At 32.8% G+C, this 23,676-nt stretch overlaps 3 protein-coding genes and 1 pseudogene across 8 annotated transcripts; 2 read left to right on the top strand and 2 right to left on the bottom strand.

Moving 5' to 3' along the window:
* Window positions 1-302: 302 nt before the first annotated feature.
* Window positions 303-6,745, top strand: LOC114407446 (long chain acyl-CoA synthetase 1-like). Of its 3 annotated transcripts, none has more exons than XM_028370544.1 (20): window positions 303-371; window positions 1,226-1,388; window positions 1,576-1,639; window positions 1,729-1,818; window positions 1,895-1,951; window positions 2,068-2,116; window positions 2,281-2,357; window positions 2,473-2,512; window positions 2,591-2,685; window positions 3,419-3,586; window positions 3,742-3,852; window positions 4,336-4,423; window positions 4,506-4,572; window positions 4,694-4,769; window positions 4,965-5,082; window positions 5,398-5,643; window positions 5,736-5,875; window positions 5,963-6,145; window positions 6,279-6,398; window positions 6,503-6,745. In XM_028370544.1, the coding sequence occupies exons 2-20, from the start codon at window positions 1,243-1,245 to the stop codon at window positions 6,554-6,556; spliced, it is 1,989 nt and encodes a 662-aa protein (XP_028226345.1). In that variant the 5' UTR covers window positions 303-371; window positions 1,226-1,242; the 3' UTR covers window positions 6,557-6,745. The 3 variants fall into 3 exon arrangements, with proteins under 3 accessions (XP_028226345.1, XP_028226347.1, XP_028226346.1); XM_028370546.1 differs by lacking the exon at window positions 303-371 and adding an exon at window positions 402-570; XM_028370545.1 differs by lacking the exon at window positions 303-371 and having other exon boundaries at window positions 959-1,388.
* Window positions 6,746-8,116: 1,371 nt separating this feature from the next.
* On the top strand, window positions 8,117-11,272 carry LOC114407445 (probable glycerol-3-phosphate acyltransferase 2). The gene is made up of 2 exons (XM_028370543.1): window positions 8,117-8,812; window positions 10,168-11,272. Exons 1-2 carry the CDS (start codon window positions 8,174-8,176, stop codon window positions 11,056-11,058), a joined length of 1,530 nt encoding a protein of 509 aa, XP_028226344.1. The 5' UTR covers window positions 8,117-8,173; the 3' UTR covers window positions 11,059-11,272.
* A 2,425-nt stretch (window positions 11,273-13,697) lies between these two features.
* Window positions 13,698-17,658, bottom strand: LOC114407444 (probable pre-mRNA-splicing factor ATP-dependent RNA helicase DEAH2). Of its 4 annotated transcripts, XR_003665647.1 has the most exons (8): window positions 17,275-17,658; window positions 16,852-17,054; window positions 15,626-16,710; window positions 15,095-15,220; window positions 14,759-14,997; window positions 14,516-14,634; window positions 13,992-14,192; window positions 13,698-13,952 (listed from the first exon to the last, which is right to left on the bottom strand). XR_003665647.1 is itself a non-coding variant. In XM_028370542.1 (7 exons), exons 1-7 carry the CDS (start codon window positions 17,536-17,538, stop codon window positions 14,066-14,068), a joined length of 2,163 nt encoding a protein of 720 aa, XP_028226343.1. In that variant the 5' UTR covers window positions 17,539-17,658; the 3' UTR covers window positions 13,698-14,065. The 4 variants fall into 4 exon arrangements, 1 of the variants encoding a protein (XP_028226343.1); XM_028370542.1 differs by having other exon boundaries at window positions 13,698-14,192; XR_003665648.1 differs by lacking the exons at window positions 13,698-13,952; window positions 13,992-14,192; window positions 14,516-14,634 and having other exon boundaries at window positions 14,974-14,997; window positions 15,095-15,325.
* Window positions 17,659-20,388: 2,730 nt separating this feature from the next.
* On the bottom strand, window positions 20,389-23,522 carry LOC114407443 (annotated as a pseudogene).
* Between the last annotated feature and the right edge of the window lie 154 nt (window positions 23,523-23,676).

The following is a 23,676-nucleotide window of genomic DNA, read 5'->3' as shown; positions in this document are numbered from 1 at the left end:
AAATAAATCAGAGATGAATTGAATTTTACGTGGAAAAATAAATGAAGGAAATTAATTATAAGAAAACCAACTACCAAGAAAAAATTAAACAGTTTGTTCTTCCATCTCATTTTTTGCCCAAACTTTAGGACGAGACAAAGGCATGGACCCATGAAGAGTAATAAATGGAATTCAATATGCATGCAAATGGTTGCGCTGATTCTGTTTCAACTTTCAACTAACCCATATCAAAGCTTCAAATTTTTTTCCTATAAAAAAACTCTGAACCATGTTCATCGCCTTCATAATTCATTCCCATTGCATGTCTCACTAGTCACTTCCATGTTGCACCTTTTTGCTTCCACCTTAATTTCTCTCAATACACAAAACAGGTGACAACCGAGGACGATATGATAGATGATTTTGTGTCTTTTGTGCGCATATAATATGATAGACGATTTTGATGCCATCATAACTATTGTCATGTATTTCTTAGATGGTCAAAGACTATATCTACTTTTTCTTTTCTACTTCCACGCCCACCCCTTTTGGTTTTTCCGTGGGCTTTTGCTTTAGTGCGTGCGGCCTCAGGTTAATTTTTTAAGCCTTATAATAAATTCATTGATTATGTGAATGTGAGTTAATTCCCACTTGATTCTCCTTAAAAAAAAAAAATCCTACTTGACTTTCTCTTGGTGTCCAAAAACTATTAGAGGCGGAAAATTATCATTGCTAAGTATCCATTCTCCTTTGTTGTGACACATATTTAAGTTTATTAATCTAAAAAAAGAATTAATTTTTTTTTGATAAATAAATATTAATTATTAATTTGTTATTTTTTTATAATATTCATATGGTGAAAATTAGTTAAAACTATAAGAATCCCAAACTATCTAATAATTTTTTGTTTGCTCATGCACTATCTAATAGTAATATCTACTTTGTGTGGTAAACCACTAACATTATATCCATTGCAACATTCCTGGGTGCTTGGAACAAGGTTTCCACATACCCGTACTGTTTTGAATAAAACACGTAAAACAACTTGGTTAGGTTGCAAGTTGTTATACGCCGTGCCACATATATATCTCTCACGTCATGCTTTATATGTCACTTTTTAATTTTGGAAAACTAAGAGAAACATAAGGTTACCGTTTTTAAGCAACTTTGGAATCACCATTCATTGATTTAATTCCACTTCACAAGTATGGACTGAGTTGGTGTTCTTCTTGCATTGGTTTCATAGAGTGATAATCAAGAAGGATGAAGAGTTTTGCTGCTAAGGTTGAAGAAGGAAGAGAAGGTATAAATGGTGAACTATCTATAGGTCCGGTATATCGCAACCTTCTCTCCAAAAATCAATTTCCTCCACTGGATCCTGATTTAAGAACTGCATGGGATATTTTCAGGTATTTTCTTTCAAGTAAAACTAAAAGCTAATAGATATAGATACTATTCTATATAATGAACTTCATCCATATAATAATGTGCTGGAGTCCATCAAATTGAGCTATAGTGGTTGATTAATGAATGATAATTTTCAGAATGAGTTATGAACTTATAGAGACTTAAACTGATCTTTTTTTATGGTTGCAGCATGGCTGTTAAAAAGTATCCTAAAAACCGTATGTTGGGATGGCGTGAATTTGTTGATGCAAAGGTATTTCATGGTAATTTTATTATGTGTTCAAGATTTCAAGTACAAAAAAACAAGGGAATTTAATTATTATTATTTTTTCTTGTTTATAGATAGGACCATATGTCTGGAAGACATATAAGGAAGTTTATGATGAAGTTTTGCATATTGGTTCTGCTTTACGAGCATCTGGTGCTGAACTTGTAAGTGCTTGCAGAAGGATTTGTCTCATCATTTAAGGGAATATGCTTAATATATGTTGCGGTAATCCTGTCACAGGGTTCTAAAATAGGAATTTATGGAGCTAACTGTCCTCAATGGATCGTGGCAATGGAGGTTTGGCACTTAAGCACTCAATTCCCTATCCATTTTGTTCTTCGACTTTTCAACTTTTGTTATTTGTTCCTGATTTGAGCCTATCATAATTCACAAACACGTTTATATTGATGTAGGCTTGTTGCGCGCATAGCTTGGTTTGTGTTCCTCTATATGACACCCTTGGTAATTTTATTTTCCAATAAATTTAGTTTATTATCTCTGTTTCCTCTGTTTTTTCAGAAATTAGGAGCTATGACTACAAATGATCAAGTCAGAGTCTTTTTTTTTTTCTTCATTTTTACTTCTAACACAACACTCACTGTTCCGAATTAAAATGCCAAACGCAGGGCCAGGTGCTGTAAACTTTATCATAGATCATGGAGAGCTGGATTTTGTGTTTGTCCAAGATAGGAAGGTTATCCATGTAAGGGTCATTTTCTTGAGATAAAGCATTTTCAGTTTCGGGTGAATTTATATTTATATATCAGACACTTGAGAAACAAATAGAGGTACTTATTGGGTACATGTACTATTTTCAGCTTTTGAATCCTGATTGTAAATCTGCTCAACGACTCAAAGGTAAATTTGGCTACTTTAATGTTTCTGTACTGCAGCCTACAACAGAAGGCATTTAACTGAGTTTGGTTTTGGATACAGCGATGGTGTCCTTCACTTCATTAACAGAGGAAGAGAAAGATAAGGCCATCAGCATTGGAATTAAGCCATATTCATGGCAAGAGTTCTTGCACATGGTTGGTCTATAAGGAATTTGTCATTTTATAAATCATTCTTCTCATGCTCAATGAAAAAAAGAATTTCTCTCTTCTATAATAGCATTTTTTTGGGGGGTGAAATCTCTTCTATAATAGTTTGTTATCATTAATGATAGATACTAATATTTATAAAGCATCGGTCGTTGAAATTTGCTTGCATCAAATTCAAAGGTATTAGATAATGCTCTTTCTAGGTATGTATAATATAGGGTAACATATTCATAACCTTTATTTGTATAAAAGTGAAAGAAATAAATAAGGATCTTAAATTATAAATTATATATGAATGATTAAGATTTAATGTTATTCACCACTTAAAATATTATGTGATTTTTCTAAAAATTCACATAACTTAATTCTTTTAATCTTAATCATTCTCTTGTTAGTACAGTACAAGTGAGTGAGTGAAAAAAAAGTTTGTATTAAAGAGTGAAATAATTAAATTTAAATTATATAATTATACATAAATGGTTAAGATTAGAAATTGTTTAAGAATCAAATTACTACCTAAAGAAGTCACATAACTTTCCCGAACACATTTCTAATACTAAAAAAATTTATCGTTAGTTTTGGGATTCGAGGTTTGCTAATAGAAATACTTAATAACCTTGTGCAAAATGATGTTCTCTTTGGTAATAGAAATACTTAATTATACAGTGAAATACGCATGCTTATCTATTCGGGTCAATCTTAACTGCTTAATATCTTACAGGGAAAAGAAAATCCATCAAACATTTCGGCACCTCAGCCTAATAATATCTGCACAATAATGTATACGAGTGGAACCAGTGGAGACCCCAAGGGTGTAGTGTTGACGCATGAAAACATAGCGACTTTCGTGAGAGGAATGGATCTTTTCATGGAACAATTTGAAGATAAGGTAATCTTTTATGATGTTATTTTCCTTTACTATAGTGTATATATTTCAATACTATACGTTGAATTTTACATGTTATTCTTTGTAGTCATATATTTTCTTCATATTTTGACACTTTCCTTTCTAGCTTTCTGACATGTGTATCTTATTTTGCATAGATGACTGTAGAAGATGTGTATTTGTCCTTCCTCCCATTGGCTCATATTCTTGATCGCACGATCGAGGAGTACTTTTTCCATAAGGGGGCATCTGTTGGATACTACCATGGGGTATGTTGATGCACCCTGCAGGAATATATTGTTCTTTTGGATTTGTTTGATGATTTATAATATGAATGAGTAGAAGATACATGAGGTAGATAGATGCTAATAAAAGAGTAACAAAAGTTTGGACTAATAGACAATATAGCAAATCGAAATCAAGTAATGCTCAGAGGATAGGACAGTGATGATGGAATTATTTTTGGTTAGCTGCAATGGTATTTAGGAAAAAGAAATGTTAAAATGAGAGAGAGAGAGAGAGAGAGAGAGAGAGATGATTACTTAGCTTTTAAACAACAAAAGAAGTGCTGATATATTTCTCTGTTCTGTTTCATCTGTTTAATTCTGTAAATAATCTTCCGGCAATATGATTTTCCATAAACTTCTGAAACCAAATTGAAGCACCGATCCCTCAATTTTCTTGTCCTTTTGATTACGAAACATTTTATTTACTTTAAAATCTTATGAATTTTTGGAATCTCTTGCATGAAGGATCTAAATGCGTTGAGGGATGATTTAATGGAATTGAAGCCAACGTTGTTTGCAGGGGTCCCCCGAGTTTTCGAAAAAGTCCATGAAGGCAAGTTCACACATCAGCAGAAAATATATATTTTTATTTGAATTCAGTATAAAACTCATCAAAGATCATCTGTTTCTTTCAGGTATCAAAAAAGCAGTGGAAGAACTCAACCCAGTAAGGAGAAGAGTTTTTGGCATGCTCTACAAACAGTAAGTTGATATTCTATAATTATATATACTTGTGAGTATTTTTTAAGAAGGTGGAATTTGTTTATATGATTATGGATTTTCAGTTCATGTAATATTGCTATTGTCTCTGTATTTGATACAGCAAACTAGGTTGGATGAACAAAGGATATAAACATTGTAATGCATCGCCTTTAGCAGATCTGTTAGCCTTCAGAAAGGTTGTGTCTAATCTTCAAACATATATTTTAAAACTGCTATTTTCCAAATTTTAATCCCAGTCGCTTCTACAAATTAACAAGACCAATTTCCCAATTTATTCCATTTTCCTTTGTAAAACCTTGACTTGTTTTTTCACTTATGGTATAAACTTTCTCTAAATTTTCACCCTTCTCTCCCTCACCGGGGTGAGTCAGGTCAAAGCTCGGCTAGGTGGGCGTGTTCGACTAATAATATCTGGAGGTGCACCCTTGAGCTCAGAGGTGGAAGAATTCTTGCGTGTTACTTCTTGTGCCTTTGTATGCCAAGGCTATGGTAAGGAACTTTCTTCTTATACAATTCATAATTCATTAATAAAAGATAAAACAATACAGTAGGGAGTTAGGAAGAAATTATAGCATGTATAATCTGAGACTATCACGTGCCTATAGTTTCGGTCAATTTTCACGTGATACACAAGTTTTATTAACTCTTTGTCATAAATTGAAAAAACTTGACTATGTATCACATGGAAATTGATCGAGAACATGGACATATAGTGATCCTTAATCATACAATTATTTCTCAGACTTGGAACATAAAACATGCAATAGAATGAAATGCTGACATTATGGTTGGTTAATCCTGCAGGTTTAACTGAAACTTGTGGGTCAACTACTCTCGCCTATCCTGATGAAATGTGCATGCTTGGCACTGTTGGTCCTGTATCTGTATACAATGAAATGAGGCTGGAGGAGGTTCCAGAGATGGGTTACAACCCTCTTGGAAGTCCTTCATGTGGTGAGATATGTCTGAGAGGGAAAACTGTTTTTACTGGCTACTACAAAAACCCTGAGTTAACAAGGGAAGCCATAAAAGATGGATGGTTTCACACAGGTTGGTTAAACTGTATCTTTTTTTTTTTTGTTTTGAATATTTACTTGTGTTTATCTGATTGTGTTGTATCATTGCCTGGTTTAATTTTTCAGGAGACATAGCTGAAGTGCAGCCTAATGGGGTTGTAAAGATTATTGACAGGAAAAAGAACCTTATAAAACTTTCTCAAGGAGAGTATATTGCTCTTGAGCATTTGGAAAATGTTTATGGAATCACTCCAATAGTTGAAGATGTAAGCATCTTCATCTACATTTTTCACTGCTTAGACTCTTGATGATATGCTTGTGATTTTCTTTTTGGTTTTAATTTCTTCTGCTAGGTGTGGGTTTATGGGAATAGCTTCAAGTCAGCTTTGGTTGCAGTAGTAGTTCCAAATGAAGAAATTACCAAGAAGTGGGCATTTTCAAATGGTCACATTGCTCCTTTCTCAAAACTGTGTTCTCTTGACCAATTGAAGAAACATGTATTGTCTGAACTCAAAGTGACTGCTGAGAGAAACAAGGTTAACATCTATGAATATGAAAATAATAGTTTAACTCAAATGAAGAAACACGTACGCTTATATTTCTAATCCCGTTTTTGGTGCTCTTATGTTTTTGTTTTTGTTTTTTCCTTTTGTCTTTACAACGAAATAGCTGAAGGGCTTTGAATATATCAAAGGGGTGATATTAGACCCGCAACCATTTGACATGGAAAGAGACTTGGTGACTTCAACAATGAAGAAGCGAAGAAATAATATGCTCAAGTATTATCAGGTAATCCAATATGATCCTTTCCTCACTCTTGCTCTCTTCAAAGTAGTAGTTAATATATATAGCAAGTCCTCACAATCACAAATTGGATGGTGACATTCTAACAGGTTGAAATAGATGACGTATACCGAAGTTTGAGTGGAGATAAGGCTAAAATTTGAGGTTCGAATAGCTTCAAACATGTATAATAATTAATACCAGTTGTTTCCGTTCCCAAACTCTTACTTATGTGGTCCTTAGTCACTGCTGTGGTTGCTTCTATTATGTAATGCGTGGCAGGTGCATCATTGTGTAGTACCTAATTGTCATGTGTATTTTCGAATGAAAAAGCAACGTGAATTCATTGACAATAAACCATTATAGACACTACGTGAATTCAACAATCTAGTAGCTACTTTATAATACATGTTAGTTCAAAGAGGTAAAGGAAATAAGGAATTGTTAAAATAAGTCTGAAAAAGAGCGGGTAAATTATATTTTGGAAATGAAAATTTTACATACTTTTAGAATTCAATTAATTTATGAAATGTTAAATGATCCGTTCATGTGTTATATAGTAATTAAATTCTGAAAGTATGTAAAATTTTCATATTTCCTAAATTTTATTTTTGAAATTTATTTTACTTGACAAATACTAATTATTTGAGGATATTATTGTTGGATAAATAATTACGCAACCAAATTACAGGATAGATAAATTAAGAGACTCAAATATTACTCAATATTATTCGTATGATGAACACCGTTTTGTGTAGTGTCGAGTTGGGCCTTCGACACTCTGGTCTCAGTGTATAGGTTGCAACTCACAAGTCACACTAGCAAGCAAGAATGAAAAGCCGTACCTATGGCGCTAGTAATAATTAAGATGGTGAACCAATGTCAAAAAGAAAAATAAAAAAAGATGATGGACCAATAATATCCTTCATATATACATTGCGTATATACTAATTTTCTGTCTACTTTTATATACCTATAGTTTTTTGGTACGGTGTTTTGTGAGAATTAAAAAATGATTAAATAATTACAATCATAAATAAATTCAGTTAGTTTTTATTTTAAAAAATGACACTCTATTCTTCCTCTTTTTTTAGTCATTGATATCAAGAACAAATAATAATTAATAATCTATCCGGTAATTCTTTTCAAAATGAACCAAACAAAAATGAAGGTAAATATGGCTGATGGTTTGGTTAAGCATGTTTTCGCTAGTTATGTTAGTTATCAGATTTTTTATTTTCCTTCCCAGTTGTGTTTATGCTGCTCTTTTTTTAAAATAGGCAAATAATTATATTTAAAAAAGCACAAGAAGTGCCGGAGGAGATAATTTTGTTTATGCTGCTCTTAGAGCTGATTTAGCTCAAGTTAGCTTCCCTAGGGGCTTCTGAGTTCTGAGACTTCTATTTCATGTAACTCAACACACAGAAAAATGTGCGCATGGAGTCATATATGTAATGACTTTTCTCCAAGAAGGAAGAAAAAATCCCATCATTAAAAATGTCCGTAAATTCTTAGTCACCAAAAAGTAAATAAACTACACTTGAGGTTAGCAAGCAAACCATCCCAACAATATGGCACTTTGGTAATAATAGCAAAAACTAAAGGTATTAATGTATTCGTACAAGTATTAATTCCCGTGGTTCCAGTATACGTATACACGGTAGGGCATTGTATATTATCTTTAACAACGCTACGTCTCAAATCATTAAGAGATAGCTAGAATATTGTTGATGAGTGCGTTTTTCTTCAAACCTCTTTTCATCTTTTGCTGATGAGAAATCATGGCTAGAAGTATTAACAATATGATCACATATTTTGCAACTCGTCAATTCAAATACCAGAGGTACCACTCTCTACTTCGTCGTTCGGATCTCAATGACCACACTCTCATCTTTGATCTAGAAGGTGCATTGTTGAAATCTTCTTCAGTGTTCCCATTTTTCATGCTCGTTGCGTTTGAAGCAGGAGGGCTATTAAGAGCCATAGTTCTGCTTTTAGTGTACCCTTTTGTTTGTTTAGTTGGTGATGAAACGGGGTTGAAGATTATGGTTATGATATGCTTCTTTGGGATCAAAGAAGAGAGTTTCAGAGTGGGAAGAACAGTTTTGCCGAAGTTCTTGTTGGAGGATGTTGGGTCAGAAATGTATGAGGTGGTGAAAAGAGGTGGCAAAAAAGTGGGGTTGAGCAAGTTGCCACGAGTGATGGTGGGAAGCTTCTTGAAGGAGTATTTGGAGATTGATTTTGTTGTGGGGAGAGAGCTGAAAGTGTTCAATGGCTTCTACGTGGGGTTGATGGAGGAGAGAAAAACCATGCATGCTAATTTGGAGCTGGTTCCTGACGGGAAAAGAAACTATTCCCACATCATTGGAATTTCAGGATTTCGTCAGGATCTGGATGATGATTACTTTTCTTTATGCAAGGTTTGTCTTTTACTCCGTTTTCAGACTCTTTTTTTTTTTTGGAAAATGTAAATCTACATCCAATTTTAAGCAAAAGAGAAAAAGAAAATAGAATAGATAAAAAAAGAGAGTGAAATATGATAAATTATATGATAAAATAGAAATAGAAAAATAAAAAAATAAGGGTAAACGAAGATGAAAAAGAAAATGGATGTATATTTATAAGAATATTGTTTAAGAAAGAGTGATTAATGTTTATGCACAATTTTATTTCATTATCTAATCAGAAATTATCATTTAAATTATTAATTATTTTAAAATATTAATAAACTTATCATAATTTTTTATATAATTTAATATATGATTAAATAATTGTGTAAAATATTTTACATTATATAATTTTTTTCTAAAAACATATTATTAAAACAATTTCAATATGCGGATATGTGGTCGTATACCCAATTTAAACCTGGTTCGAGAAGTATGAGACCCTGTCCCCATCTCCAAGCCTACACACACATATATATACACTCCAATTCATAAAAGTTAAAATAATACATTTAAGTGAAAATATAATTTAACTCTTAAAATTTTGCCTTTAAGATTACTTTTTTTATAGTATTTAGATTAAAATATAATTAAAATATTAATTTAAGGTTTATTTAAAATTGTATAAAGAAATTAAAAATAAAAAAATTGCAATGATACCCCTTCACAATTTTTTTTTGAACTCGATAAAATCCATCTGGAATAATAGAGATGAGTTTTAAAATCTTAAACTCGAGCATGTTTTATCTCTTAAAGAACAAGGAATGAGAGTCAAACACTGTCCTGTTGCCATGCATATTGCTTATATGATCAAATGTTACCTTAAAATTTACCGCAAAAATTTAAAAGCAAAACCATTAATTACTTTTTTTAAAAGATTAAATTATTTTTTATTTTAATATAATTCACCAATACTCTCCATGATAAAAAAAAATATTATGTTTATTAAATTTCAAAATAATAAATAATTGAGAAATAATAGATATACACATATAACTCAGGGAAAAAAACATATATATTAAATTAAATATTTTATCAAAAAGACATTTTATTATATTATTTTATAGAAACACTAGTCATTTTCATTACTCCCCAGCAAATATGTAGATAACACTATTTAATTTAAAAGGCGTCAGGGGATATATTTGCCATTACACCCCTCTACCCGCCAAATATTTTTTGTGCTTAATTACTCCTAACGAAAGTAAGCTTTAACTATTTTAATACATCAATTCTCTATATATTTTCACTTCAGTTAATGCCGAAGCTTCATTTAGAAACTCATCTGTTGACTGTTGTTTGACTTTTATTTTTTGAACAACAATTAGGAAGTGTATATGGTAGCGGAAGCTGAGAAGAAAAATTGGAAAATCCTAGCAAGAGACAAATACCCAAAGCCACTAATATTCCATGATGGAAGATTAGCACTTAAACCCACACCACTAATGACTTTAGCCATGCTAATGTGGCTTCCTTGTGGCTTCATCCTTGCATTGATTAGGATCACAACAGCATTCTCACTTCCATACAACATCTCAACGCCCCTATTGGAATTCACTGGGCTTCATCTCACAACTTCAAGGCCCAAAGAAGATAAATTATTGCTCAAGGGGCGTCTTTATGCATGCAACCACAGAACATTACTAGACCCTCTCTATGTGTCGTTCACTTTGAGTAGAGACTTAGTGGCCGTCACATACAGTTTGAGCAGAATGTCCGAGATAATATCACCCATCAAAACGGTGCGTTTAACGAGGAACCGCGGCCAGGATGCTAAGACGATAAAAAGGTTGCTGAAACATGGTGACCTGGTTGTGTGCCCCGAAGGGACCACGTGCAGAGAGCCCTATTTATTAAGGTTCAGCCCTTTGTTTTCGGAACTGTGCGTTGAAATAATCCCTGTGGCAATTGATTGTCATGTGACAATGTTCCATGGCACAACCGCAGGAGGTCTTAAGTGCTTGGACCCATTTTTCTTCTTGATGAATCCCACACCTTCTTACTCTGTTCAGTTGCTAGAGAAAGTGTCACCTTCCATTACCGCTAGTAATGTTATCAATGACGATTATGCGAGATTTGAAGTGGCTAATCACGTGCAAACGCATATTGGGAAGGCCCTGGGTTTTGAATGCACTCAACTTAATAGAAAAGACAAGTACTTGATTCTGGCCGGTAATGAAGGTATAGTATCGACCACAAAGAGTGGTAGGAGTATATAATAAATGGAGTAGTGTTTTAATTAATGTTGCTCCTGCTTTGCCTAAATCACCGACAGTTAAATAAAGGCCCTGCTGTGATGGAAAATATATGTGGCAAATATGCCTTGGGCTTGTCATTATTTTTTCTCCATTTGTCTTCGTCCCTATATATCTTGTAATAATATAATAAAGCAACATTGATTCATGTCTTCGTGTTATAGCTAGTGTGATATGATATGATATGTATTGTTTCATTAATGAAGCGTGTCGACTCTCCAAATGCATGTGTTGTTTCCAACTTCCAAGTGTGTATGATATGATATGTAAAATCAATAAGCCCCCATGGCAGTTAGTCTCTTTAAATTCGTTATTATTTTTCCAGCAAATTTGATATCAAATTAAATGAAGTAGGGTATGCTCCATTTTTTTCCATTTCTGGCAATTGTTAGTGGAGTCATGATATATTCCTTCGTATAAGAAACAAGTTTGTGTCACTTTCTTCTTCAAATTATAAGAAATATAAATTATTTTGAATATATTAATTTTCATAAATATAAATTATTTTTAAATAAATAATGTTTATTAATGAAACGTCTATTCATCATTTAATTCAGAAAAAAAAAAAACAAATCTATTAATCATTTCTCACGTAAATGATTATATTTATTAACATATTAACAGTATAACTTCACTTGTTAATGGAAAAGATATTTCTTGAATTACGAGTAAGATTATTTAATATATTTAATATTCAAATAATTTAATTCTTTAAATATTTATAGAATAAAATTTTAATTTATAACATTATTAATTAAAATAAATTATTTTAACCATTTTTATTGATGTTGATAAATTAGTTATATGTGTGTTCTATACTGTTGAAATTTATTCCTAAACATTATGATATGTTTTTTTTTAACATTATTTTATGTACTGTACTATGTATTATTTAATTAATATTTTATTAATGTTTGTCCAATCACAATTTATTCATTAAATTTTGAACCAAGAAGATTGATCTGAATTTAAAAACATCTCATTCAATAGAAGTTATAGTTATGCTTGTAATCATATTACTTGTCCTGGGGGTAATTTAAAAGAAATGCAAATTTAATTGCGACCCATTTAAAAATTAATGCATAATCCATGTATGCTTTTGAGTTTAATTGATTCTAGCAGCCATTGTTCGAAATTTAAAATCAATCGTGTGCATGAATGTCACAGATTTCACTAGCATGTCATAAAAGTAATGTTTCGTAAACACTAAATGCTAGTTTACATCGTGAGAAAGAAAGACACGAAAGATTAGTGATTATGTGATAACCTTATAGGTGATATGTATGACAAAAAGAATGTGTTAAATGAATGTTTGTATTTTTGAGATTTTATTTATTATTGTTGTCGTCGTAACAAAGGAAACTTTCTTTCATCAGCCTCACGATAGTGTTTCATCAAATGATAAAACAAGCAACACTGCCCAGCTGGATAAATTTCATTTTATAGAATTGGGAAAGCTTAATCGATGTAAACATGAGTCTGCCACCAAAAAAAATGATGTGATTGATTTTTACTAAGCATGATTTCATCTTTTTTTAGGCATAAAAGTTGGATAAATTTCATTTGGCTTATGTTTTTTTATTCCTTTAAATTTGAAAATTTATTTTTTTTACTCCTTAAAAAAATTGTTTTAGTATTCCCTCAATTTTTATAAAATTTTTTAGTCCCTCTTTATTCATAGTTTCACATTTGTGAAAATTTTTAATTAGTAATTTTTTTAATTTAGTTTTTAAAAAATAATTTTTGACAATTTAAACCTTCAAAACATTTTACTCGATTTGGTAACCATTTTTGTATATATTTTGATGATTTAAAAAAATAAAAAGGTATTTAACTCATTTCATTTTTATAGAATTGGAAAAGCTTGTATATTAGAAAGGACAATAGGATATACTTGGTACTCGGTAAGATATATCCTCAATCCAACAATAATTAGGAATGATAAGTTGAAGTTGAGAAAGGTCCTGTAGTCCTCCATTATCCCTTGGAAGTAGCTTCTTGGTGTGTTGGATCCATTAATCTCTGAAAGTTTATTTCAAAAGTGAGGTTGATCAGTAGAAGCTGAGCCAACGAAAGCCGAGGGCCTCTGTTATGCTTCATACAATTCAAGGAAAATGACGTTGTCTTCATGATCTCCAAATTTGAAATCGACACATTCAAATTTCAAATTTCGATTGTTCTTTCCAGACTCAGGTGGTAAATAGAAATATTCCAATAATCTCATTATTTTTAAACGTGGGTTGCATTATTCCGATATTAATTTAAATCTACATTTGTTACATGCTACTGTAAATTTACGTTGTCGGAGATTTAATCCCTAATACCATCTTTGTGACAAAAAAATCTATAAAAATAACCAGTTCCAAAAATGAATATCACCTCAAGATATTAATTATTAACTATATTGGAAAATACCCTGAATTCAAAGAAAAAATAATAAAAATAATAAATATATTTGATAGCATTCATTCCAACCCCTCAATTTTGTTCAACTACGTGATGGACTGAGTTTTTTGTGGAATAATCTATTTAAACCAAACTTCTAGGTAACACTGCAGGATAGTTGGAAACTTGCTACATGTTCAAGTAGTGAGGACTGAGAATAGGAGTAAAAATAAATTACTTATAAATGAATAACTAAAACATAATAGATTCCCAGCTTAGTATATCCAGGCATCCAGACATTTATAATCTATCCTTTAACGAGAATAAAATCCAGAAACAAATTTGGACTAAAGGTACAACAGAAGATGGACGGTGATTAAAAAAATGTTCACTATTACTCTAGCAAATGGTACAAGAAACTTAGCTCATTTTGAACTAAACTATCGACATTCAGTATTCCTTTCAGATGTAAAGGATATTACAAGGCAAGTGCCACCAGGAATCATGATCTCAGTCTCAGCTGCAGAAGGCAAAATATCCAATCCAAATCCAAACCCAAAGGCAAAAATAGTGTGGATGGCTGACTTCATCTGCGGCTCCTGGCTTCCTCCTTTTCCTTTTCTCGCTTCTTGTAAAGTCTCTCGAGGACACGCTTTGCCTCGCATTGGGGGAAATTAGACAAATCATAGTAATGTGGTGCTACATCAACCAACCTGTATGAGATGAGAATGAGAATTGCATGTCAGGAATAGGGAAACTAGATAACCTTCATCTTATAAAAAAAACACAACAATATACTTGACATTCAACTACCTCCCAAGTCTTCTCCCTAAAATCTAACAATGAAATTCAGTCACAAATTGCATCTGTCTAAGTACTGTCTTCAAATGTTTTTCATCATGTAGTTCCCATTTTAATTGAACACAAGTTCATATTTTCATCAGGCTTTCACTTCACATCAAACATTACAAGCATTCAAGACTTTGCATCTTTGATGGTACAAGCATCAATAATCCATATACAGAGAGAATCTTACCATTCCCCACGTATGTCTGTAACAGTACGAATAAAATTCCGACTGGTAAGAACATATTCATTATAAATGACCCATTCAGGCTTGTGATCCAGGCAATTGGATGGATGCAAATGCACCACCTACAAACAAAACAGAAACATTTAGGAACCAGAAAAGTACAATACTAAAGCTGACAGTCTAGCTCCTCCAACAACACAAATGAAAGACAGATGAAGAAGACAAAAGCAGTTCATCTAAACAAACCTGGTTGTCTTTCACTGTCAAGTAGTGTCCTGTACGCTCCAGATGAGCTACCTGCATGAAATACCCAGCTAGCATAGCTTTTCTTATGTTGACATAGTAGTCGCGGCTATTAAAGTCAGTGCTGCATAGCTTCAGATTAAACCGGGACATGATACGCACTAATTGTTGTCTAACATTATCAGCTGATTTCAATGCCCTATGATTAACAAAGTTATCGTAGCACCAAGAGGGATCCTCATCTTAAAAAACATTTACAATTAACAAAGTTAATATAAAAAAAAGTAATAATTTAACTAGATATTGAAAAAAAAGGAGCTAGCAGAAATAACTACTTACTATTTTGCTTGTACGCATGATAGACATTCAACAGTGTGAGATGATCTCCATCAATGTGCCCGAACCTAGCTTTAGCTTCATCCGCAGCTTTTTGTGCCTCCCTAGGCCGGACAAAGCAATTGGGTACTAAAGAAAGAAATTGATTATCACAGAGGAGGTCCACGGAAGGTCAGCAGATGCATAGAGGCGAGACCACACCATTTGCTTCATGAGAATACTGAGAAACTGCAACTAATGCATCAGCACTTACTTAGAATCCAATGGTGCATGCCAACCGGGGACATGGAACCCAGAGAAGACAGTTGCTGATGACAACCTAACAGGACACACTCAACTGACCACATTCATGTGCAACTAAGCACACATGTAAGCAGTCAAACATCCCCCATCATATCCACAAGATTATCATCTTGCACAAGCACAACAGCAGGGAGTCCATTTCAAAATGGATCCCAGCATAACTAATTTGCCTTAGCATTATGGGGGGATACTGGACAGACATAAAAAAGCAACAAAATAAAAGGATTATACCTGAAAGCATGGCAGAAACGGACAGAATCTCATTTGAACAGTTGAATTCAGGACTGACAACGAGCATCTTTGACATCTGTGGGTCCAAGGGAAATTCACTCATAATCTCACCCAGTTTTGTTAAGTTACCATCGTCATCCAGTGCACCCAAGTAATTCAACACTTCCAATGCACGCATTAAGGTCTCAGGAGCAGGAGGGTCCATGAAATCAAAATGCACTAAATCGTCTATACCCAGTTTCTTCAAAGTAAGAACTGTGTTGGCAAGATTTGATCTCAAAATTTCAGGATAGGTCTGTGGCTGTAGATCATTATTGAAACTTTTCTCAGTGTAAAGTCTAAAGCACTTCCCTGGTTGAGTTCTTCCAGCACGCCCTGATCTCTGATGTGCACTAGCTTTCGATATTGGTGACACTAATAAAGACTCCACACGAACTCGTGGGTTATAAACCTTCTGCTTAGCAAAACCGGGGTCAATGACATAAACAATACCATCAATTGTCAAGGACGTTTCTGCTATGTTCGTTGATACCACAATCTTCCTTCCAGGAGTTCCACCCTCCTTCAGTGGAGGTGGAGCTGGCTCAAAAATCTTCTGCTGCATAGCAGGAGGAAGTGTAGAATACAGGGGTACAACTTTAACAGGGCCCACCTGATCTCCCAGATTAGAAATTTCTTTTGTTATTTTGCGGCAAGCATCTTCTATCTCTTCCTCTCCAGTCAAAAATACAAGTATATCTCCTGGAGGCTCACACATGTGTATCTGTACCACTGTCCTAATGCCAGCCTCCAAGTAATCCCTTTCAGGTTCCTGAGTATAGAAAATTTCAACAGGATGTAGCCTTCCAGGAACTTTCATGAGAGGGGCACCGAAAAAATAGCCCTGAAACTTTTCAGCTTCAAGAGTCGCACTCATAACAACCAACTTCATATCAGGTCTATTTTTAAGCACTTCCTTCAGAAGACCAAATAGCACATCCGTGGCTAAAGTCCTCTCATGTGCCTCGTCAAGAATAATAACCTTGTACCGTTCCAAAAGTGGATCCGTCATAGCTTCTCTTAAGAGCATACCATCCGTTAGATACCTGTGAGACAAAGCATTCCACTTTAGACTAGACAAAACAACACAAAAAAGAGCACAAGGAAAACAAAAAACATAGACAACACATATCAATCAAGCTCAAAATCAATAACATAAACCAATCCAATAGCAAAACTAAACATACTTCAAAACCGTCTTTGCACTACTGCAGTCTTCAAATCTGATACTGTAACCAACCTCTTCCCCAATAGTTACATCCATCTCTTCGGCCACACGACGCGAAACAGACATTGCAGCCACTCTCCGAGGCTGAGTGCACGCTATCATCATCTTCTTACGTTTATCCGGTGTCTCTAATTCGACAGCATCCAAAACAAACTGAGGAATCTGCGACCCCCCCAAAAAAAGCATAATTTTTTTCATAAATTAGAGACATACACACATAGTGAAACCTAGATAAAACATCTATCATCGTAACATTTGTGTATCCGAATTTAATTTTTTTTAAAAATGCCCTAAAACATGCTAGAAAACATATTATTGAAATACATAAAACCAATCTCTAGAAGAAAAAAAAACATAAACATATGAGTTGAACAAAACAAACCTGCGTAGTTTTGCCACTACCAGTTTCACCGACGAGAATCAAAGTCTGGTTATCTTTGAGAACCTGCAAAAACTCTTCTTTCTGGTGCCAAACGGGGAGGGTCTTTCTCTTCTCCAGAATCTCGAAGTACCTTTGGGAGTAAGGCCTTGAGGTCCAGTGATTGATGAGATTATTAGCAGCGCCGCCATTGGTTTTCGCCATCTTTGCCGCGGAATCGTCTACCACATCGAACAAGCTCACCTTCCTCTTTCTCTCCGTACCCATCAATTTCAAAACCCTAATTCCGATCCAAGCAAATTGGTGCTGGAAGATGCTGGCTAGGGCTAAGCTTCTCTTTTGTGTGTAACACTAAAACCACCAGACCTTAATGACTAGTGAGGAAGATGAAGTTTCTAATAATTACAATTCAGCCCACAGTTTTTTCATTATTTATTGTCACTCAGCCCATTAACTCAAGCCCAATATACGTCTTGCCAATTCTTTTCTATATGGGCCGGACCATCTTTTTTGGGTCGAAGGGTCTTTGAATGACCAATAACGGACCCAAGTAAAAAAAGTAAAGGATATATGTTTTTCTCCTAAATAAATAGGCAAATGTTCAAAATCTGTTACTAAAATTTTGAATATAAAATTTAAATGTGTATTTTTTTACATGAACCTATGCTCAGAAAATCCAAACTTACGTGAGTGATGATTAGTCTTCATTAGTAATTAACATTAACATCTGTCTAATTATTTTTTATTCAATTATTATTATTTTTTATTGAACCCTAAAATTTCGTAGGTTTCTTCAAAGACCTAAATCTGTGTCACCACCTACCTTCACTTCCTAGGTGGTGCCGCCACATGGAGATACCTTGGGATACTCATATCATAAAAATTAGTCTCATAACTCATATAACTTGTAAGATTTAAGAGCTATACAATATTTTCTAATTCTATCCCTATCAATTTCCAAAAATCACTATTTTTTTACTCACATATAATTAATACCTTTATTTTAATAAGTTACATGTGCATACGTTATTTCAGTTTTTATAAAATATTAGTATTTACCTAGTAATAATAATATATGAAATTATTTATTTTAATTATTATATACATACACTAATACACATACATAAACATATTTTTTACGCCATTAATTATATTTCTAAATTATTTTCCAACTTTCATTAACTTTCCAGCTTATTATATCAAATACAGCCATAGTTAAGTTGCAGGTTGTTTACCTAGCTGCAGGTAATATAGTGTGATGCTTTATGCTACTAGTTACAGGTTGTTTACCTAGCTTGAACTCGGGTCAACGTTTATAACTTGATTTTAAAGTATTTGGATTTTATAAAATCAATTTTAGTTAAAATTGAATTTAGAGTAAAAATAATTTTAATTTTAATTTTTTTATAAAAATTATAATAAAATTTAATAATAAATTCTTTAAAACAAAAAATCTATTTTATTTTTTTGATATAATTTTAATGATGAAATCATCCTTAGTAAAAACCAATCACATACCATTTAAAGTTTTTTTTATCCGCACATATCATTTACCGATTAATTAAGCTTATGCTAACGAGACATTATTATAATTCACCCAAAAAAAAATGAGACATTATGATACAACTTTAAAATAATGTTTATTATTCATTTTTATAAGATTTTATTTATAATTTTTTATATTGATGATTTTTACACTATAAATATGCATATAATTAAAGAGAGAGAATGTACTGAAAAATAATTTTAAAAAATACAAGTAATAATAATAATAATAATAGTTTTAAAAAAATTATAAATCTAAAATAAATTTATTATTACAAGTTATATTAATCATTTTCCTTAATCTTAATAAATTAGATAATTAAGTCATATAAATAAATAAATAAAAGTGATATAACACTCTCTTTACTGATGGACTTTCTTTTGGTTTGTTGGTGCTCTTGTCTGGGTTATCATTTATTTATGCCTTCATTGCCTAAATAGATTGTAACCTGGCTTCACAGGGCCTATTCTTGTAACGAGACATTATTATATGATTCGAAACAATTATATATATATATATATATATATATATATATGGTCATGAGATGTCTCAAGAGAATGACCCTGAAATAACCTATGATTAGATTCGCTGTCCAAAAAAAACCTATGATTAGATTCAAAGCAAAGGTATATGTTTATTTTTGTCTAGGGTTTTCCCTTAAGGTTATCCTTTTATTGACGCATGCAGTTGCCTTTCACCCAAATGATGAATATAGATTTCTAAAACGTGGACGTAACCATTTCCCTTATCTCCAAAGGGAGGTGACTATTTGGCTATTCAAGACACCATAGTCCCTAGATGGGCCACATGCATCATCATATCGTAAGCTCTCCTACTTAGCATGGAATCAAGCAAGGTCGATTAATTGCAGCTGCATATGCAAAGGCTTGCGCCATAGTCTGCCCACTTTAGTAGGCATGAAATTTCAATTACATTTCGTAACACATAAACCCAAACATATATACTAACTAGCTGGGTAGTTGCTGGTTTTGTAATTTGATCCTCACATGATATATTTTTAAAAGAAGTAATGCAATAGCTTTAAATATAATTAAATTTTGAATAAAAAGTTATTCTTATAGTTGGATGAATTTTGTGGGAGTACCTTAGACTCCAACAAATACAATAACATGAATATTGGTTTAAAATTGCAAGTCTTAGACTCAAAATTTAAAGTATACATACCTGCATGTCATTAATTTTTAAATAGACCTCAACTTAATTCAAATTCTGTTTGCTTTACCCCCTAACAATTAATGAGAGTACAATACTGAGTGCTGCCTATAATTTAAGATATTAATAAATTTTTTATTTAATATTTTTATAAAATATTTATAAAAAAAAATTGTAAGAAACATTTTATGAAGACATATATGGCATTACTCCACTAACAATTGGCAGAAAGTGGAAAAGTCCGAGTATATCTCCCAGTTCATTTAATTTGATTTTAAACATTGCCATATCAAATCAAATTTGTTGGAAAAACAATAAACGATTTAATTACTGCTACGCGAACTTAATTAGGCTCAGTGAGTTTAATCAATTAAATATCATATCACGATCATACTAGATGAAATAATACCCTCCTTTGGAGAGTCCACAGTCGATACGCTTCATTAATGAATCACTATATATGAGATTAACAATAAGATATGAATCAATATTGCTTCTACGTTACAACATAGAAAAACGAAGAAAAAAATGGCCAAAAAATAATGACAACAAGCAAGGGAAGTCATTTTTGCCGTATTTTCCTTGTCTATGTTTTCCATCACAAGGGCATTGCTAATTATTAGTGATTTAAACAAAGCATGAGCAAAATCAAAACCCTATTAACTATTTACCACTCTTTGTGGTCGAAACTATACCTTCATTACCGGCCAAAATCAAGTACTTGTCCTTTCTATTAAGTTGAGTGCATTCAAATCCCAAGGCCTTCCCAATTTGCGTTTGCACGTGATTAGCCACTGCAAATCCCGCATAATCGCCATTGATAACATTACTAGCGGTAATGGAGGTGACACTTTCTCTAGCAACTGAACAGAGTAAGAAGGTGTGGGATTCATCAAGAAGAAAAATGGGTCCAAGCACTTAAGACCTCCTGCGGTTGTGCCATGGAACATTGTCACGTGACAATCAATTGCCACAGGGATTATTTCAACGCACAGTTCCGAAAACAAAGGGCTGAACCTTAATAAATAGGGCTCTCTACACGTGGTCCCTTCAGGGCACACAACCAGGTCACCATGTTTCAACAAACTTTTCATGGTCTTAGCATCCTCGTCGCGGTTCCTCGTCAAACGCACCGTTTTGATCGGTGCGAGTATCTCGGACATTCTGCTCAAACTATATGTCACGGCCACTAGGTCTCTACTCAAAGTGAACGATAAATAGAGAGGGTCTAGCAATGTTCTGTGGTTGCATGCATAAAGACGCCCCTTGAGTAAAAATTTATCTTCTTTGTTTGTGGTTTTGGGCCTTGAAATTGTGAGACGAAGCCCAGTGAATTCCAATAGGGGCGTTGAGATGTTGTATGGAAGTGAGAGTGCTGTTGTGATCCTAATCAATGCAAGGATGAAGCCACAAGGAAGCCATATTAGCATGGCTAGAGTCATTAGTGGTGTGGGTTTAAGTGCTAATCTTCCATCGTGAAATATTAGTGGCTTCGGGTATTTGTCTCTTGCTAGGTTTTTCCAATTTTTCTTCTCAGCTTCCGTCACCATATACACTTCCTAAAATTATTGTTCATAAAAGAAAAGTCAAACAACAGTCAACAGATGAGTTTCTAAATGAAGCTTCGGCATTAACTGAAGTGAAAATATAAACAAAACTAATGAAGCTGTAAAATGTAGTTAGTGGTGGGGAATGTTGACAGATATGTATTTGGTAACGATACACGAACATATATATATATATATATATATATATATATAATGAAGTATTAAAAGATTAAAACTATTTAACATGTTGAGTTAATCTTTGATAAATTAATACCGCCATCAATACTGAGATGTAAATATACAAAAGAAAAAAAAACTTACTATAAATATAGATTTTGTTAGTTTTTCCTTAGGTTGCACGTTAAAAAAAAACGTTTTTCATAACTTTTATTTTTTTAAATATTAATTTTTTTTGTATTTTTAATATATCAAATTTTTATATTCCTGATTTCATATTTTTTTTATGAGTTTCTTAATTAGCACGAAAAGCATATATATGTTAATAAAAGTCATACATAAAACCGGAGTAATTAATAGCCTTAAAATAATTTAAAATAGTACACAATTAAGCATTTTTTCTTCTTCTGAATAAACATAGAAGCATTCAATATACTATACGTGTATTTATTAATTTAAATAAAATATAATTAAATATAAATTAAATTAAAGCCATTCAATTATAAATAAATTATGGCAATTAATTTAGACAAAATATAAAAATTAAGGTTAAATATGTTTTGTACATGATAAATGACTGAAATTTTGTTTTGTTTTCCAGTAAAAAATTTATTTTACTTTTTACCTTATATTTGTTTAGATAACACTTTAAAAAAATGAGTTAAATATTTTTTTAATGACCAAAAACAAAATAAAATATATATATTAATTAGGAACCAAACAAAAAGTTGGTCATTTTTTGAGATAAAAAATTTATTAAGCAAAAGAAATTAAAAATAAACATAATTAAATTAAATATTTTAAAATTATTATAAAGTTACTAAATTTTCTTATTTACATGTTCAACCTTTTTACTAATTTACTAAAGAAAGTTGAACAAAGATCAAATACAATTTATATATATTTAAAAGAATCTCACTCTTTAAAAATGTCTCATCTTCAAAAAGCTGTTTAGTTGAGAATGAATTGACTGAATTCGACATAAGGATATATCATAATTAAAAGATAGTAATTAAAGACAAACCTTGCATGTAGAGAAGAAGGAATGGTCAAGATCCTTATGAAATCCTGAAATTCCAATCATATCAGAACTGTTTCCTTTCCCTTCACGAACCAGCTCCAAATTAGCATGCACGGTTTTTCTCTCCTCCATCAACCCCACGTAGAAGCCATTGAACACTTTCAGCTCTCTCCCCACAACAAAATTAATCTCCAAATACTCCTTCAAGAAGCTTTCCACCATCACTCGTGGCAACTTGCTCAACCCCACTTTTTTGCCACCTCTTTTCACCACCTCATACATTTCTGACCCAACATCCTCCAACAAAAACTTCGGCAAAACGGTTCTTCCCACTCTGAAACTCTCTTCTTTGATCCCAAAGAAGCATATCATAACCATCATCTTCAACCCCATTTCATCTCCAACTAAACAAACAAAAGGGTACACTAAAAGCAGAACAATAGCTCTTAATAACCCTCCTGCTTCAAACGCAACGAGCATGAAAAATGGGAACACTGAAGAGGATTTCAACAACGCACCTTCTACGTCAAAGATGAGAGTGTGGTCATTGAGATCTGAATTACGATGAAGTAGAGAGTGGTACCTCTGGTATTTGAATTGATGGGTTGCATATGTGATGTTGCTAACACTTCTTCGGAGGCTTTTGAGTGGCTTGAAGAAAAAACGGTACCAAAAGATGAAAATAAATTTGAAGAAAAACGTACTCATCATCACCATTTTGGCCATATCTCTCAACGTAGGAACGATTTGAGACGTAGTTGTTGGTTGTTGTTAAAGATAATTTCGATTTTCATGCCCTACCGTGTATGCACTTGAACCATGTGTATTTATACTAGTATAAATACATCAATACCCTTAGTTTTTGCTATTATTACCAAATTGTGTCATCTTGATTTGGTGTTCTCGCTAATATCCAAGTTGTTTGCTTACTTTTTGGTTGA

This window comes from Glycine soja, chromosome 3 (assembly GCF_004193775.1).
Source record: "Glycine soja cultivar W05 chromosome 3, ASM419377v2, whole genome shotgun sequence".
NCBI lineage: Eukaryota > Viridiplantae > Streptophyta > Magnoliopsida > Fabales > Fabaceae > Glycine > Glycine soja.
Note: the sequence above shows the minus strand (reverse complement) of the source record. Positions and strands in the feature narration are given on the sequence as shown.